Source organism: Corythoichthys intestinalis, chromosome 5 (assembly GCF_030265065.1).
Source record: "Corythoichthys intestinalis isolate RoL2023-P3 chromosome 5, ASM3026506v1, whole genome shotgun sequence".
In the NCBI taxonomy this organism is placed as follows: Eukaryota; Metazoa; Chordata; class Actinopteri; order Syngnathiformes; family Syngnathidae; genus Corythoichthys; species Corythoichthys intestinalis.
The window spans coordinates 48646400-48663391 of NC_080399.1; the positions used below are offsets into that span (position 1 = coordinate 48646400).

A 16992-nucleotide genomic window follows, 5' to 3' on the forward strand; every position below is an offset into this window, starting at 1 on the left:
CCGATTAGATTATAAATCGATTATTGATGCCACCCCCCCCCCCCCCCATTTTATTTTTTTTAATGTTTTGTATATTTGTTCCAAAATTGTTCAAAAATCCTCTCAGGCTAAATAAACCAAACTACTATTTTGGTATCAAGTTACCGGTTAAAAACAGTAAATAAAATACTCAAGTCCCCATTCTGTATCAGCAGCTTTAAACTACATTCAATTAATTTAATGTTGTGAATCAACCGTTAAAGTTGTTAAAATTGCGCCCGTTACGCCATAATTTCCCTCATGTCTACTTTCGACATAGTTTTAAAACTGTTTCATCATTTAAAGATAGATTCAAGTCAAGATTTTGCCGATTTAGGGGTATTTTAGATAAGAAGTAATTAGGTTCTCTACAACAGAGCCTTCTAGTGAAGTCTACTGCTTTAAGATGGCGCCTGTTTACTAGCGCGGGAAAGTCTGTCATTTCCCATCTAGTCTAGATATATGTGATATCTACCATAGCCGTATGTTGCCGTATGTTTGTAGCAACTAGCAACTGGGCGCTGTTTGTAGCAGCTGACGGCCGCAGTCAGGTATTATTGTTTTTTTTTTACCTAGCGGCATTAGCTGCACATGATATTTATTCTCAGTCCGTTCCTCATTGCGTCCCGAAGACAGCGCTGACTGCGTTTTATTTCCGCTTTACCTGGTATAATTCAATAATCGGAATTTGGATGTTTGTGAATCATTCTCGAATCTTCCACAGCCGAATCGCGAATAATCTAAGAATCGGAAATTTTGCACGCCTCTAATAATAATGTGTTAATAATTTCACACATAAGTCGCTCCCGAGTATAAGTCACACCCCCATCCAAACTATGAAAAAAACTACGACTTATAGTCCGAAAAATACGGTAAGTAAATATTGATATTTGTTTTTATTAAACCCATACATCTAAAAGTTGGTCACGTTTTTTTACCTAAATCAAGAAAAAAATGCTTTCAAATAATATTTTGTCAACCTATTGTTGAATTGAGAACATTTCTGACAAGATTTTTTCTTTTAATTAAATATACAAATTTATTGCTTAAAAGAAGTCTTTTAAGTTTATTTTTAGCTAGCTGTTTATCTTATTTCAAGAAATTTAAGTGAATAAAATTTACTTGAAGCACTCGCAGATATTTTCACTTACCGTAATTTTCACACTCTAAGGCGCACCTGACTATAAACTGCCGCACACCAAATTTGACACGAAAACCAAATTTGTTTGTAGATAAGCCGCACTGGACTATATGCCGCAGCCAAAATTCATCTTCTGTTGTAATTATTTCTTCAGTTACTGTTCCAGTTGTTTCATTAATTGCTAGTTATGGTATTTGGTTACACTTTATTTGACAGTGGCACCATAAGACTATCATTAGACAATCATAATTATGACATGAAACTGTCATGAGCATTAATGTAACAGATGTCATTTAGTGTTATCCGGCAAATTATCTCACTTTTGAATGGATGTAAAATAGCCGAGCTGGACATAAATGGAGTTAGTGACATAATTTACCAGATGACACTTAATGACATCTGTCATAAGCGTTTAGTAATGACCATGATAGTGTCATGTCATAATTATGACAGTCTTATGTCGCCGCTGTCAAATAAAGTGTTACCTATCAACCCAAATAAATCAACAAATAAGCTGCACTGGACTATAAACTGCAGGATTCAAAATGAAGGAAAAAAATAGCGGTTTATAGTCCGAAAATGATGGTATTTCTAGTAAATGTACCCTGAAAACAAGGTAATTTATCTAGTTTTAAGGAGGTGTGTTTTTGCTGTGTGCCACACTGGTTGAGAATCACTCTTCTAGATAGTGGGGAGTGACTGTGGGAGTGTCTTCATCTTTGGTCACATTTTCTTGAGCTAGGCATTCAGTTTGAAAGAGACTTTTAAGAGGGGGAAATAGATTGAATGATATGACTGCAACATAGAACAGCTTCAGAATAGCCAAAAAGAAAAGCTAAATCTCCACGATGGGATGCATTCAAAGCTTCAGGGAATTCTGTGATCGTCCTAAAAATACAAATGTTCGACTAAGTCTTCCAGCAGTGTGTATAGTGTGGCAAACAGCCATGATCATCTTGTTTGGAGTTTTTATTCGTTATGACGAGGAGTCTGATCCGCACTGGATAGAGCACAGGAAAGCAGAAAATATATCAAGTGACATTGAGAATGATTTCTACTTCAGATATCCAAGTAAGTGACTTCACTCCTACACTCCACTTCTCCACTCATATCCAATATATTTCATCTTTTAATTTTGAGGAGGAAAAAGTACTCTGAGGAACAATTTTCCAAAGAGCAACACCAGCATTAATGGAATCAAATGATGTGTATAAAATGTGTTGACACTGCTGACAAGCACAGGTGGTTATTTCCCTTGTGGTTTTCAATGTCATTAATTTTTTTTGGTAGTTTATGCATCAGTGTTTTCAAAAGAAACCACTCTTAAATAATGAATAAATAAAACACATGCTTTAATAAGCATTTGTGTTGCGATCACTAAAAACCTGTTGTGTAGAGTTTATTGCATTAGACAAGCTATTGAGGAAATAAATGACGGCTTCAGTCAGATACATTTGAACAGTTTAAACATAAAACAGTTGTCACAATGTCTTGTAATGTTTCACAGTAACAACATATTGTGCCAGTAGCTGTGTCAGATGTTCTGTGGTCATGTTATTGTAAATGACACTAACTGGGTGATGCTGGTATTTACCATGGAGCCAGTGCAAGGGCTTTTTAGAAAATAAAAAAGTTAATAATGTACTGTTTGCTTTTGCACTAAAAGACAGATTTTTGTTAAATGCAGGGATTATTGTGGTTTTGTGCAGTATCATTACTGTATCATGCCATAATGTACAGTGGGGCAAATAAGTATTTAGTCAACCACTAATTGTGCAAGTTCCCCCACTTGAAAATATTAGAGAGGCCTGTAATTGTCAACATGGGTAAACCTCAACCATGAGAGACAGAATGTGGAAAAAAACCCAGAAAATCACATTGTTTGATTTTTAAAGAATTTATTTGCAAATCATGGTGGGAAATAAGTATTTGGTCAATACCAAAAGTTCATCTCAATACTTTGTTATGTACCATTTGTTGGCAATAACAAAGGCCAAACGTTCTCTGTAACTCTTCACATGCTTTTCACACACTGTTGCTGGTATTTTGGCCCATTCCTCCATGCAGATCTCCTCAAGAGCAGTGATGTTTTGGGGCTGTCGTTGGGCAACACGGACTTTCAACTCCCTCCACAGATTTTTTTATGGGGTTGAGATCTAGAGACTGGTTAGGCCACTCCAGGACCTTGAAATGCTTCTTACGAAGCCACTCCTTTGTTGCCGTGGCTGTGTGTTTGGGATCATTGTCATGCTGAAAGACCCAGCCACGTCTCATCTTTAATGTTGTTGCTGATGGAAGGAGATTTTCACTCAAAATCTCTCGATACATGGCCCCATTCATTCTTTCCTTTTCACAGATTAGTCGTCCTGGTCCTTTTGCAGAAAAACAGCCCCAAAGCATGTTGTTTCCACCCCCATGCTTCACAGTGGGTAAGGTGTTCTTCGGATGCAATTCAGTATCCTTTCTCCTCCAAACACGAGAACCTGTGTTTCTACCAAAAAGTTCTCTTTTGGTTTCATCTGACCACAACACATTCTCCCAGTCCTCTTCTGGATCATCCAAATGCTCTCTAGCGAACTGCAGACGGGCCTGGACATGTACTGGCTTCAGCAGGGGGACACGTCTGGCAGTGCAGGATTTGAGTCCCTGGCGGTGCATTGTGTTACTGATAGTAGCCTTTGTTACTGTGGTCCCAGCTCTCTGTAGGTCATTCACTAGGTCCCACCGTGTGGTTCTGGGATTTTTGCTCACTGTTCTTGTTATCATTTTGACGCCAGGGGGTGAGATATTGCATGGAGCCCCAGATCGAGGGAGATTATCAGTGGGTTTGTATGTCTTCCATTTTCTAATAATTGCTCCAACAGTTGATTTTTTTACACCAAGCGTTTTACCTATTGCAGATTCAGTCTTCCCAGCCTGGTGCAGGTCTACAATTTTGTCTCTGGTGTCCTTCGACAGCTCTTTGGTCTTGGCCATAGTGGAGTTTGGAGTGTGGCTGACTGAGCTTGTGGACAGGTGTCTTTTATACACATAATGAGTTAAAACAGGTGCCATTGATACAGGTAACGAGTGTAGCCTCTGTCGACCTCGTTATAAGAAGTTAGACCTCTTTGACAGCCAGAAATCATGCTTGTTTGTAGGTGACCAAATACTTATTTTGCACTCTAATTTGGAAATAAATTCTTTTAAAATCAAACAATGTGATTTTCTGTTCCCCCCCCCCCCCCCAACATTCTGTCTCTCATGGTTGAGGTTTACCCATGTTGACAATTACAGGCCTCTCTAATCTTTTCAAGTAGGAGAACTTGCACAATTGGGGGTTGACTAAATACCTATATGCCCCACTGTACTTAGTGCATCCACTCCAGTTGTAACCATGAAAGCTTTGCTGACTGTCAAGGCTCAGTAATATTTTGTTATCATACAAGTGTAAAAATAAGGAACTTTACATCGTTTTTATTGTGCGTGACCCAGGTCCTAATAACCTATTTTACGCCCAGGTTTTCAAGATGTCCATGTGATGATCTTTGTGGGCTTTGGCTTTCTGATGACTTTTCTTAAGCGCTACAGCTTCGGCGCCGTGGGTTTCAACTTCCTTATTGCAGCGTTTGGCCTCCAATGGGCATTGCTAATGCAAGGCTGGTTCCACTCCTTGGATTACACTGACGGGAAGATCAAAATTGGTGTTGAAAAGTATGGTTGACTTCGACTTCCTCTTCCACCTAATCGTAAATATTGGATTTAATCACAACTTTATAAGTTGGGTTTTTTTTCATCGTTACAAGAAAAGTTAAAAGAAAAGTTTCCACATTCAGAAAACAAATTATATGACAGCAGGCTACAGATGCAGCACTATATATTAGACTTAATGGTGTTTTGTATGACTCTAGCACATTTGTTATAAGGTAAACAGAAACGTCACGCTTTTGAGAAATGATGATGTTGGAAATTTTCATGTCACGTTTCATGTCTTATCAAGATGAAACCAAACAGTAATGATCCAAGTGAATTATAAATAATTTATTCTTCTTTCAAAGTTTAATTAATGCAGATTTCTGTGTGGCGGGGTGTTTGATTGCTTATGGAGCTGTGCTGGGTAAAGTCAGTCCAGTCCAGTTGATGGTATTGACTCTATTTGGAATCACATTGTTTGCCGTGGAGGAATACATCATCCTCAATGTCATACACGTAAGTATGTGGGCTCAAGTATACAGTAACTATTATAGTATATATTAATGACTAATTTGTGGATCAGTGTTGTTTTCGTTAACGATGACGATAACGAAAATACTTTGTCAACGAACACTTTTTCTCATGACTATGACCAGACAATAACGAGCTAAAAACGGGATTTGGGGGACAAACATAACGAGACGAATGCCAGTTTTCGTCTGACGAGATGAGAACAAGACGAAAATGTGCAACAGTTTCCGTGACATGTTCACAATGTGTGACAATTTATGTGTAGTTAGCCGGCATTGTAGCAGTGTCATTTTGTGTCACTCGTGACGTGCTGCCCCCCATTTCCGACTCACCAGTGTGTCGTCTCCAGTGCAGGCTTGCACACACAGTAAGATTTGTTTTCTTGGCCAGGCAGCATTTGCAATGTTGCTATATATATTTGAAGGTCTGTGCTGAGTGGTCATCACATATTAAATGAAACTGGTAGCATTAGCATTGCATTTATATTAGGCTAATGCTCACAGCGAGCGTCCTCTAAACTCTCGGACAACTTTTTTATGTACAGTTCGTGGCGTCCAAGTGTCTATTATTTGAAAATAATGTACTCTTTTCTTGCTGAGTGTGCATAATCACCATGTTGCCGTTGTCCTTGTGGACGCGACAATACATGTTTGGCTGTCAGTGTTCATTCGAAATAGTTGGAAACCCTTATTTATTTATTTTTTTGAGTAATTTTTAAAAAATTCCACAGAGGAAAACATTTTGAGTAAACGTCGACTGAAACTAGATGAAATAAATCTTTCGTCAACAAAAACTAAATGAAGACAATCACATTTTGTGATGACTAAGACTAATAAATATAATCGTCCCAAGGACTAAGACGAAATTTAAAAGGACTGCTAAAAACAATACTGTTGTGGATTACACACATTTATTCAAACATGAGGATTTTTAAAAATCATTATTTTATAAATATATTATATTTATACTTTGCTACTGTTTAGTTGCCTGTCAACAACAAAAATGTGTTGTCTTTGTTATGATAGCAATATTAATTTGTCCACAAGCCAAGTTTGTCTCAAATAACACCAAAATCATTCAGGATTGAATATTAATAATGTAGCTAAAGATAATCTGGCTATACATGAGTCAGGGCAACAGATGATATAAACTGCTTTATGACCAAATAACTCTTTTTGGTGTAAGGCTCGTGATGCAGGAGGCTCCATGGTGATCCACACATTTGGAGGTTATTACGGCCTTGCTATCTCGTGGATGCTCTATCGACCCAACCTGGACCAAAGCAGTCGTCTGCAGGGCTCAGTGTACCACTCAGATGTCTTTGCTATGATTGGTAGATGTCAACAAAAGCTGCATGACTGAATTTTTTTACACTCAGACTGAATTCTTGTTCATATTGCACGGGTAGGTACTCTCTTCTTGTGGATGTTCTGGCCCAGTTTCAATTCAGCAATCACCGACCACGGGGACGGCCAGCACCGAGCCGCCATCAACACCTACCTAGCCTTGGCTGCAACGGTGCTCACCACTGTGGCCTTCTCGAGCCTCTTTCAGAAACATGGCAAACTAGACATGGTAACAGTGATGGGTTAGCTGCGACTTTCGATCAGTGTTCTCTGCCTGCATAGCATGAACACATGTTGCTTCTTCTTCTGCGTAGGTTCACATTCAAAACTCTACACTGGCCGGCGGTGTTGCAGTCGGAACTGCAGCAGAATTCATGCTGATGCCATATGGGTCGCTGATAGTTGGGTTCTGCTGCGGAATTGTGTCAACGTTGGGTTACATATTCCTCACGGTATTGTCATAAGTTGTTTTGATATAAATTAGTCAGATTTCAGCACGAGATACGAACTGTACACTTCTGTGCTTTATGGAAGTCTAGGTTATGTTCCAGGACAAATCAAATTTGTATAAATTGTGGTTAAATCATTTGTGGAAGAACGTAAATGATCTCCGACAGAGACCTACTTTACATGGAAACGTAATGAATTCTTTTGTCAATATCATTTAGTATTATTATACTATATAAATCTTCATGATTGTTTTATATTTTCCCCTCACTGCCAGCTTTTCCAGTGTACTATTGATGTGGATTTGACATCTGCAGTTGTGTTCAAAATTACTCAACCCCAACAGCAGATAAGTGTTATTGCAAGTTTGACGTTTATTTTTCATCTGGTTTATAATCACATTAAATAACGACATGTCAAATAGACAAATACAACTGAAATAACAAAATTATTTTTGGGAATATTCCAATTTATGGCCTTTTGTGACTACTTGATTGATTTGACAAAATGATTCAACCCATGTGGTATGTATAACTTTAGTTCATCCTCACCCAAGCCTCAACTTTGTCAATGACTGCATGACATTTGCATCCAAGATCTCCTGGTATTTAACTGAATTCATAATACTTTGCACACACTGAGGATTCCTTTTACCTGAAGAAGCAAAACAACCCCAGAGCATGACTGACTGACCCCCCCCACCGTACTTCACAGTAAATAGCGTGTTCTTTTCCTTATAGGCATAATTCTTTCTCCTCCACACGTACCGTTGATCCATTGGCCCAAAGAGTTCCAGTTTGGTGTCATCACTTCAGAGTACAGTATCCCAAAACCATGCGGTTTGTCCACATGGATTTTGGCATACTTCTTGTGCTTGGGAGTCAACAGGGGTGTGCTCCTAGGAGTTCTTGTATGGAAGCCATCATTTCACAGTGTGCATCTTATTGTCTCGGATGAAATCTGAATAGCCTCCTATCACAAGTCCTGTCTTAGTTCCTCAGCTATCACCCGGGGATTTTTCGCCACCTACCGCTTCAGGTATCGCACAGCAGTTGCCACGCCCAGGTAGCTTTTCCACTGTGCCTTTAGCTTTAAACTTGATGCTCCCAATTGTTTCTCTTGACATTTTTAGTACTTTTGCTATCTTTTTATATCCATCTCCTTGCTTATGAAGTGAAATGACCTCCTCTATGAACTTTTTTTTACCATTCCTTGGACTTCACCATATTGTAAAGATGCTATTAACTGCCAAGAAGAGCCATGTCTCACAGTCCTTTTAAATCTGCTTAACTGCTGCTCTTTCGGGTTCCGTTCACATCAACAGAAGTTTTCATCAGCTGTTTGACAACACCTGATGGAAACTTTTGTTCCTAAGAGTGGTGGCTTGGTTGAATAATTTTGTCAATGAGTTAATCACAAAAAGGCTATTAATTGGAATATTCCCAAGAGTAGTTTTGTTATTTCAATTGTATTTGTCTCTATGATATGTCATTATTTGATGTGATTATCAACAAGATGAAAAATGAATGTCAAACTTACAAAAACACTTACCAACTGTGGGGTTGAATAGTTATAACACAACTGTATAATTGTTATTTGCAGTGAATGAGCTTAGAGAAATGTCCAATGCAACAAAAAGTGCAAAGAAACATACAATTCTGCACTTAACTGTCTAACATTTAACAAACACTTAATTTTCATATTACAAATAGCAGCATCTTTTTATTTGGCATTCTAACCAAATGTTGTCCAGTACTATGTATGTACTGTATGTACAGTATGTATGTCAAAAGCCACGTTAAATATTTTCCTACAGATTTTATCGTGTCATAGAGGCAAAATTTAACAAGTCTTGACTGGGTAAATTTGGTTACTTTGGAGTCACTATGGCATTAATTGTAGTCAAATAAAAAAGGGCGGCAACCTTACTACACTGGCAAATTTATAACGTCTTAATCAGAATATTTTTCTTAAATCTAGTATTCATTATAGTATTCAGTTTTTCCATCTTATTTTGGGCGTTAAAGACTAGTTAATAGATTAACGCAGCAGATTATACCACTGACTTTAAGTAACTATTACTATTTTTTTTTTCTTATTATGCCCACACATATACGTAAAACTTGGTCATTTTTACCTTAATCAAGAAAAAAATGCTTTCAAATAATGTTTTGAAGCATATCTATTCTTGAATTAGGAACATTTCTGAAATTTCAAAGCTTTTTGCAAAGATCAAATATACTAATTTATTGCTTAAAATAAATCTGCCAAGATTATTTTCAACTAGCTATTTTTCTTATTTAAAGAAATCCGACTAAAATTTACTTTTAAGCACTGGTAAATAATTTCACTTATTTCTAGTAGACTTACTCTGAAAACAATGGAATTTAACTAGTTTTAAGGAGGTTAGTATTTGCAGTATGCGAGCCACTTGGTAATTTATGCAGTGCAAAAACACCTCCTTAAAACTAGTTAAATTCCATTGTTTTTAGCGTAAATCCACTAGAAATAAGTGAAATTAGTGTGTGCAGGCCACTTGGTAATTTATACACTGCAAAAACACACCTCCTTAAAACTAGTTAAATTCCCTTGTTTTCAATGTAAATCTACTAGAAATAAGTGAAATTATTTGCCAGTACTTTTTGCAGTGTATTAATCACCGAGGGGCTTGCACACTGCAAAAACACACCTCCTTAAAACGAGTTAAAGTCCTTTGTTTTCAGCGTAAAACTACTAGAAATTGGTGAAAGTATATGAAAGTGCTTCAAGTCAAGTACTCACTCAGATTTCTTGAATTAAGAAAAATAGCTACTGAAAATAAGCTTGCGTGGATCCCGTCGGGCGCGCGCTGGTCTCGCGGGCGGGTGGGTGTGCCGCGGCCCTTCCCCGGCCGGCCGGGGTGGGGTGGAGTGGGGCGGGGGTTGGGTGATGTGTGCGGCGGTCATAGTTCCCTCCCGGGACGGCCCGGCCAGAGCCGCGTCTCCTTGTACCGGATACGGGGGAGGTGCCCCCAGGTGTCATACCGCACATCCCTCCTGGCCCGGGGGTGGGCTGGGGGGGGTTGCGCCTCCGTCCCCTGTCTCCGGCCCTGTCCGCCTCCCTGGGCCGTGGCGGCTGCCTCGTGGGGCCTGCAGGGCCCTGGGTGGGGCTTGCTGTTCCTTGCTGGTGAGGTGGACATCCCCTGGTCTCCGGCGTTTGGCGTAGCGCCTGCTTGGGGTGCGGGGTGGATGCTCGGGCGGCTGGGGGAGGGGTGGGCGGTTGCAGGTGCGCCGTGGGCCCTGGCGCTTCTCCTGCCCTGCGGCCGGTTGCTCCGGTGGACGAGGCCACGCCCGCGGGAGTCTGCCTCTTAACTTACGCACTCCTCACTTCAGCACTGTAAATATCTTTCACCCCGGCACTTACATACTCATTCATTTCTCCGGGGAGAGTTGGATGGGGCCATACAGTCCTGGCCTGGCTCCCCCCTGTTTTTAATGCATCACACACCAAGGTTGTGGGATGGTTGAGACCTGGTGGGGGGGGTGCCTCACGGTTACCTCCTCACGGCAGGCCCTACCATCCCTGCAACTTTTTTTTAACGCACCACACACATCATACTCCACAGGAGAGCTCTGGCAAAGGGCGGTGGGACGGGCAGCTGGGCTGAATTTCCATGCTGCGGTCCCACTGCCCCAAGCCAAGATCTCCTATTTTAATGCATACATTGCACTACCCTCCCCTCACAATCCCATCACAGTGCTGGGTTATGGCTGCCAGCCGGGAACCTGGCAGCCACAGTAATAGGTTGGTAGGTGGGTCCCACACGTTTTTCTATTGCATGGCTCCCGAGGCGTGGCCTCCTCTCTGCCTGGGCTGCCGGCCGCGGGAGTGGGGGGAGGTCAGGGCTCCGGTCTTGCGTCGCCCCACTGCGGCTCCTCGGCGTTCTCCTGCCTCCGCCTTCCCCTGTCTTCTCTAACTGGGTATCCACCCAGTGCTCCGCCGCGGATCGCTGGCTGGGCGGCAGTATATCGGCTGGATGTTGCCTGCTACGGCGGGGGACCCTGCCCTGCCCTGGGCTTGGTAGGCCGCTGGGGGCCCCGTGGCTTGCCGTGTCGGCTGGGGGGCTGCGGCGGTGGCTCTTGGCCCGGGTGGGCGGATGGGGTTGGGGACGGGTGTGGGGTTGGTGGTGCGTCCCCCCCTTGGGTGGCCCGGGGGACTACCCTGGATTCTGGGGGGGGAGCGAGGGCTCCTTTGCTGGGCTGCAGGAGGAGGGATGGGCTGCGCTGCCCCCCCCGGGCTGGCTGGGTGGGGGCCGTGGCCCTGTGTCGGCGCCCGCCTGGCGTCTCCGCTCGTCTGCGTGGCTGCTGCGCGCCCAGCGGGGCTCACGTGCGGCTGGATGTTATTGGGCGTGCTCGGGCGGGGGTTCCCGGTGCCGGGATTGGCGATGGGGCGGCGTAGGGTCGGTCGCCAACGGGCTTACACTCACAAGGGATTCACACGATTAATAGGTTCTAGATCACAGAGATGATTTGTGTACACTCTACCCCTTTTTATCACTTAGCTTATAGACTCCCCCACCTTCTTCCCCCTCTTTCCCTGGTCAAAAGGCCACCCACATGGTGTCAGTCGGAAATACATTTAGTTGACGATAGCACCAACATATTAGTAGTTAGTGTAGTTAGGCGTTCAATGTATTTCTTGTTGTTGATTGTGTTTCTTCTCTTTCTTCTCTTGTGTTTCTTTTCTTCTGTTCCCCCATAACCCCTTCCTGTTCTTTGTTTTGTCATAATAAATGAGGTATGTTGAATGATCACAAAGGGAGTATGTCAGACTCTCAATATGAAACATTAAAACTGTTCAGACTATTCGGGCACTTAGACTTCCATTCTCCGTGTCAAACAGCTGAACAGGACAGGTTGTAAATGTAAGAAAAAAAAAAAAAAGAATAGATATGCTTTAAAACATTATCTTAAAGCAAATTTTGCTTGATTTATGTAAAAAATGACCAATTTTTACCAACTTTTGGAAGTATGGGCTTAGACTTCGCCATGGTATTGACGGGACACGGGGCGCGGGGCCTATCTCCGTCAAAGCTGACCAAGCGGAAACACAGCAAAGAACTTTTTACGTTGAAAATTCTTGTGAATAAATGCGTAAGTCCCTCAATTCTTTATAGATATGAATGTAAAACAGTCCCGGTTAAAAGCAAAAAAAAAAAAAAAAGAATGTGCTGCTCGTCTTTAAGTCACTGTGGCGCCGCCTTACCACAACAAAGAGCTTTTTACGTTGAAATTCTCGTAAATAAATGCTTAAATCTGTGACTTCTTTATAGATATGGACGTAAAACAGTCTTGATTTGTTATTAAAAGAGCAAAGAACCGGGCAGTTAGCATTTATTTTACTTAAATATTGCAAACTATGATGCCCTGCTTGAAGGCATTGCGCAGTGGCCGGCCGAATTGACCCGTCAATATAATAACGAAGCCTATATTATGGTAGCCTATAGTATATAAGAACAATTATAATGTCCCTGTCTATTTAATACTGGGAGAATTGGTGTTATTTAGTAATGCAATTCTCATGTAATACTTTTCTTGCAGCCATTTATGGAGAAGCACCTGAAAATTCAGGACACGTGTGGAATCCACAACCTCCATGCCATGCCTGGGGTCATAGGTGGTATAGTGGGTGCGATTACTGCTGCGGCTGCATCCGACTCTGTGTATGGTAAAGAAGGGTAAGAAGCATGTCAGGATTATGTGATTTCTTATGAAATGGGGTTGTTAAACACTCTGAATGTATTTGTTTTTCATGCAAAAGGCTGATCAACACTTTTGATTTTGAGGGGGATTTTGAAGAGATGACCCCCACGAGGCAGGGGGGTCACCAGGCTGCAGGCATCTGTGTGGCTGTCTGCTTCGGTGTAGGTGGAGGCATCATGGTTGGTAAGCTACTGTATATCCACTGACCAAAATGACCAAGGTTTAGAAAAATCTTTTATCAATGTTATGATATTTTTGCACTCTTATAGGTTTTATTTTAAGGTTGCCAATCTGGGGGGACCCAGCCGACGACAACTGCTTTGAAGATGAAGTCTACTGGGAGGTTGGTGGCTACATCAGTAAATAGCAATTAAGTATACAGGTGCTTTTAAAGAAAATTAGAATATTGTGAAAAAGTGTTTTGTTTCAGTCATTCCATTTAAAGAGACACGACAGACAGGCATATCTCAAGAGCTTATTTCTTAGATTTTGATGATTTTAAGTGACAACTCATGAAAAACCCAAATTTGGTATCTCAGAAAATTTAAATATGTGGAAATTCTCTAAATTAAAGACAATTCCAAACCTACCATTTGCAGCAAAAATTCACTCACAAACACGATTGCAATCAAAAATAAAAATGACACAGATTACACACTTTAACCAGTACACACTCTCATTTTTAGGTGTGAAACGGTCAAAATATTGGAAAATTGTTTTAGTGCCCTTTTTGAAACGGGAGCATGCCTTCTCAATTTTGACAACAAAAGTAAACAATCCCTAAATTTATTACGTATGGTGTTTTCAGGGTAAAGATATAGTACCGGAATTGCAGTCTAAAATGGAAACAAAAAATTTTTTGGAGCAGTAGTTTTTAATATAATCAATAGAAACAATTTAGTATTTTATTCGAGTACAATTACTGCCTTTGCAACTCCAGCTGCGACTTTATTTCATTTTGTCTTTTAAAACTATGCTCTGAATTATTGATAGTCGCACCAAGGCCATTACGTACTGTTGGCTAATTCTGTATTCTTCGATTTCACATGTTTGAATTGCAGTCGCAGGAGACGTATTTTCTTGAACTGAATAATGTTGAGCAATTGTGTGCAGGTGCCTGACGAGGAGGAAAGTATTCCACCAGTACTGCAGTACAACAATCACATGCTCAACAAAGATGTGTAAGTATTTGTGTGCGTCTGTGGACCAACATAGCTGACTCAGGTCATAATCTTTAAAAAGAGTATGCTCATTGTTTAATATCCAGTTAATCTTTCCACCTATAAGGTGTCCTGTAATGTGTGCTTACTTGAAAACCCCCTTATAACTGGGAATGTGACTGTATCCAGAAATTCCCAAACACATCTAAATTTGCGTTAAATCGGAATCAGCCCTCATCCTGTCACCATTTTAACACTAAACTAAATTCAAAAGAGGGACATTGATATTGATAACACCCATTGACGGCAATAGACGTCCAATCCATTTTAACTGGTAGGGGCTGAAAACATAGAAATTGAAATTGAAACACTGAAAACTGTTGCTGTCAATGGCAGCCAAAGAGTTAAGATATGTAAGGTCAGAAGAGAGTTTATAAAACGACACAAAAATAAATGATGAAATTCAGAGAGCAAAATATAAATGGGTCACACTTATTTGAATTTTACAAATTCTTATTCTTTTTTTTAATCACAATTTTTTTAAAGTTAAAAAATGTTAATTGTATTTTTATTCACGGGACAAGGGATCCTTGACACTGCGCCACGCCTGCCCACACCTTGCATCATGAGGAGTTATTCTTAAATTTTTCATACCATGCATGCATTTTGAAACGTTGTGGGAAAAAATCAATGGGAGAAATCAGCCGGTACCGCACTGGTGTCCTACTTCGCAATATTTACATAAAATAAATGCTAACTGCCCAGTTTTTTGCTTTTAGCCAAGAATCGAGACTGTTTTACGTCCATATCTATAAAGAATTTAGAGATTTAAGCATTTATTCACAAGAATTTTCATCGTAAAAAGCTCTTTGTTGTGATAAGGCGGCGCTACATTGGCTAAAAAAACTAACATCGCATTCGACATATAGTATTTACGTAAAATAAATGCTAACTGCCCGGTTTTTTGCTTTTAACCAAAAATCGAGACTTACGTTCATATCTATAAAGAATTTAGGTATTTAAGCATTTATTCACAATAATTTTCACCGTAAAAAGCTTTTTGTTGTGATAAGGTGCCGCCACATTGGCTTAAGACTAGCATCACATTCGACATATTTACGTAAAATAAATGCTAACTGCCCGTTTTTTTGCTTTTAACCAGGAATCAAGACTGTTTTACTTGCATATCTAAATCAGGGATTCAAGCATTTACCATATTTTTCAGAATATAATTTGCAGTTTTTTTCATAGTTTGGCTGGGGGTGCGGCTTATGTGTGAAATTGTTAATAGTTATGGTACGTTAACATACGGGCCACGTTCACATTTCGTTGTTCATGCATCATGTAATATTATCATACTGTACACTTATTTAGCATGTGGTTCTCTATTTTATTTTATTTTAAATTGCCTTTTAAGGTGACATATCTGTTATATGTGTTGGATTTTATCAAGTAAATTTCCCCCCAAAATGCGACATTTACTCCGGTGCGACTTATGTTTTTTGTCCTCTTCATTGCGCATTTTTGGGCTGGTGCGACTTATACTCAGGTGCGACTTATAGTCCGAAAAATACTGTATTCACAAGAATTTTCAACGTAAAAAGCTCTTTGTCTGTGTTTGCACTCGGTCATATTATATATATATATATATATATATATATATATATATATATATATATATATATATATATATATATATATATATATATATATATATATATATATATATATATAATATTGTATTCATTTTTATATTTATTCATTAATTTTATTTTTTGTCCATGCAAAAAATGCAGGCAACACTATTTCTACAATTGCATATGAAATGGGGCCTAAAAATATTCTTCCATGGGCTGTAGGTTTGACACCCCCTGTCCTATGTGAATGTTATAAATACATTTTTTTTTAAAAAATAATCATGATTCGTGCATGAAAGTGTTTATTGTAAACAAGTGATTCCATAAGGTATTGTTACTGCTTTTTTTATCCTCTTGGTGGCAGCACTGGAACATAAAGATTTTATGACGCTATCCTGTGGGAAGCAAGGTTTACACTCACTTGCCAAGGGGGCGACGCTGTGATGCTCACGCTCGTGCTCGTGTGTTGATGTGGGTTTTCTTTTCACTGTACATACGTACACCTCTAAATGCCACGTGCATTAATGACCTTGAAGAGGCCATGTTTACTGAGGACCATTTTGAGACTGCCGTTAAGTATTACTATTATCTATTTATTTATTTATCTACTTTAAAAACATATTTTTTGTGTTTTATTTCCAGAACGGAGTCCAATTTCACCTTGGAGCAGAACTGACCCAATATCTTCATTCTGAGGCTTTGCTGTCCTTTGTTGGTTCCTTTTTATTCTCTCAATAGACAGAAAGAAAATTCCTTAGAATTTTTTCCCTCATCCAGTCCATGTCTGTAAATTGGAAAAGTTTGTCAAAAGAAGAATTCAGCTCAAACATGTACATATAAAACATGGGCATGTAATTTTTTTGTATCGTTGAAAAATTCCCACAAAGCTTCAACTGAATAATTACACAATTTCCATTCACAGTACATATTCGGCCTGTTTAAGAAGCAAGACACAATTCGGCTGTTGTGTATTCATTGCTCAGCTCATATTAGTTTATTGTTGTTTGGGAAGATTTTCATCTAGAGTTAATACCATGTTTATGCCGATTACAATATTTTGTGTGTAATTATAGGTAAAATAAAAAAAGATTACTCAAACCCTTGTTCCATTGTTCTTTTGTCATCATCATTCGTTGTCCTATGCATGAAAACGCACAATCTCTCGTGTTGTGTGAAAGTATGACCTTGTGAATATGTCAATATTAATCATTGAATAGTTTATCATCTGGTTGTGTGTTCATGGCATGCAGGGGTGGACTGGTATGAGGAGGTGCTGGAGCCTATCCCAGCTAACTATGG

At 39.9% G+C, this 16992-nt stretch overlaps 1 protein-coding gene across 1 annotated transcript; it reads left to right on the top strand.

The window, feature by feature from the left end:
• The first annotated feature begins 1867 nt into the window (after nt 1-1867).
• On the top strand, nt 1868-16774 carry rhcgb (Rh family, C glycoprotein b). Its single transcript, XM_057837600.1, has 11 exons — nt 1868-2230; nt 4660-4852; nt 5197-5347; nt 6548-6695; nt 6771-6937; nt 7023-7160; nt 12735-12871; nt 12955-13079; nt 13166-13239; nt 14010-14077; nt 16336-16774. The coding sequence occupies exons 1-11, from the start codon at nt 2008-2010 to the stop codon at nt 16367-16369; spliced, it is 1458 nt and encodes a 485-aa protein (XP_057693583.1). The 5' UTR covers nt 1868-2007; the 3' UTR covers nt 16370-16774.
• The last annotated feature ends 218 nt before the right edge of the window (nt 16775-16992 follow it).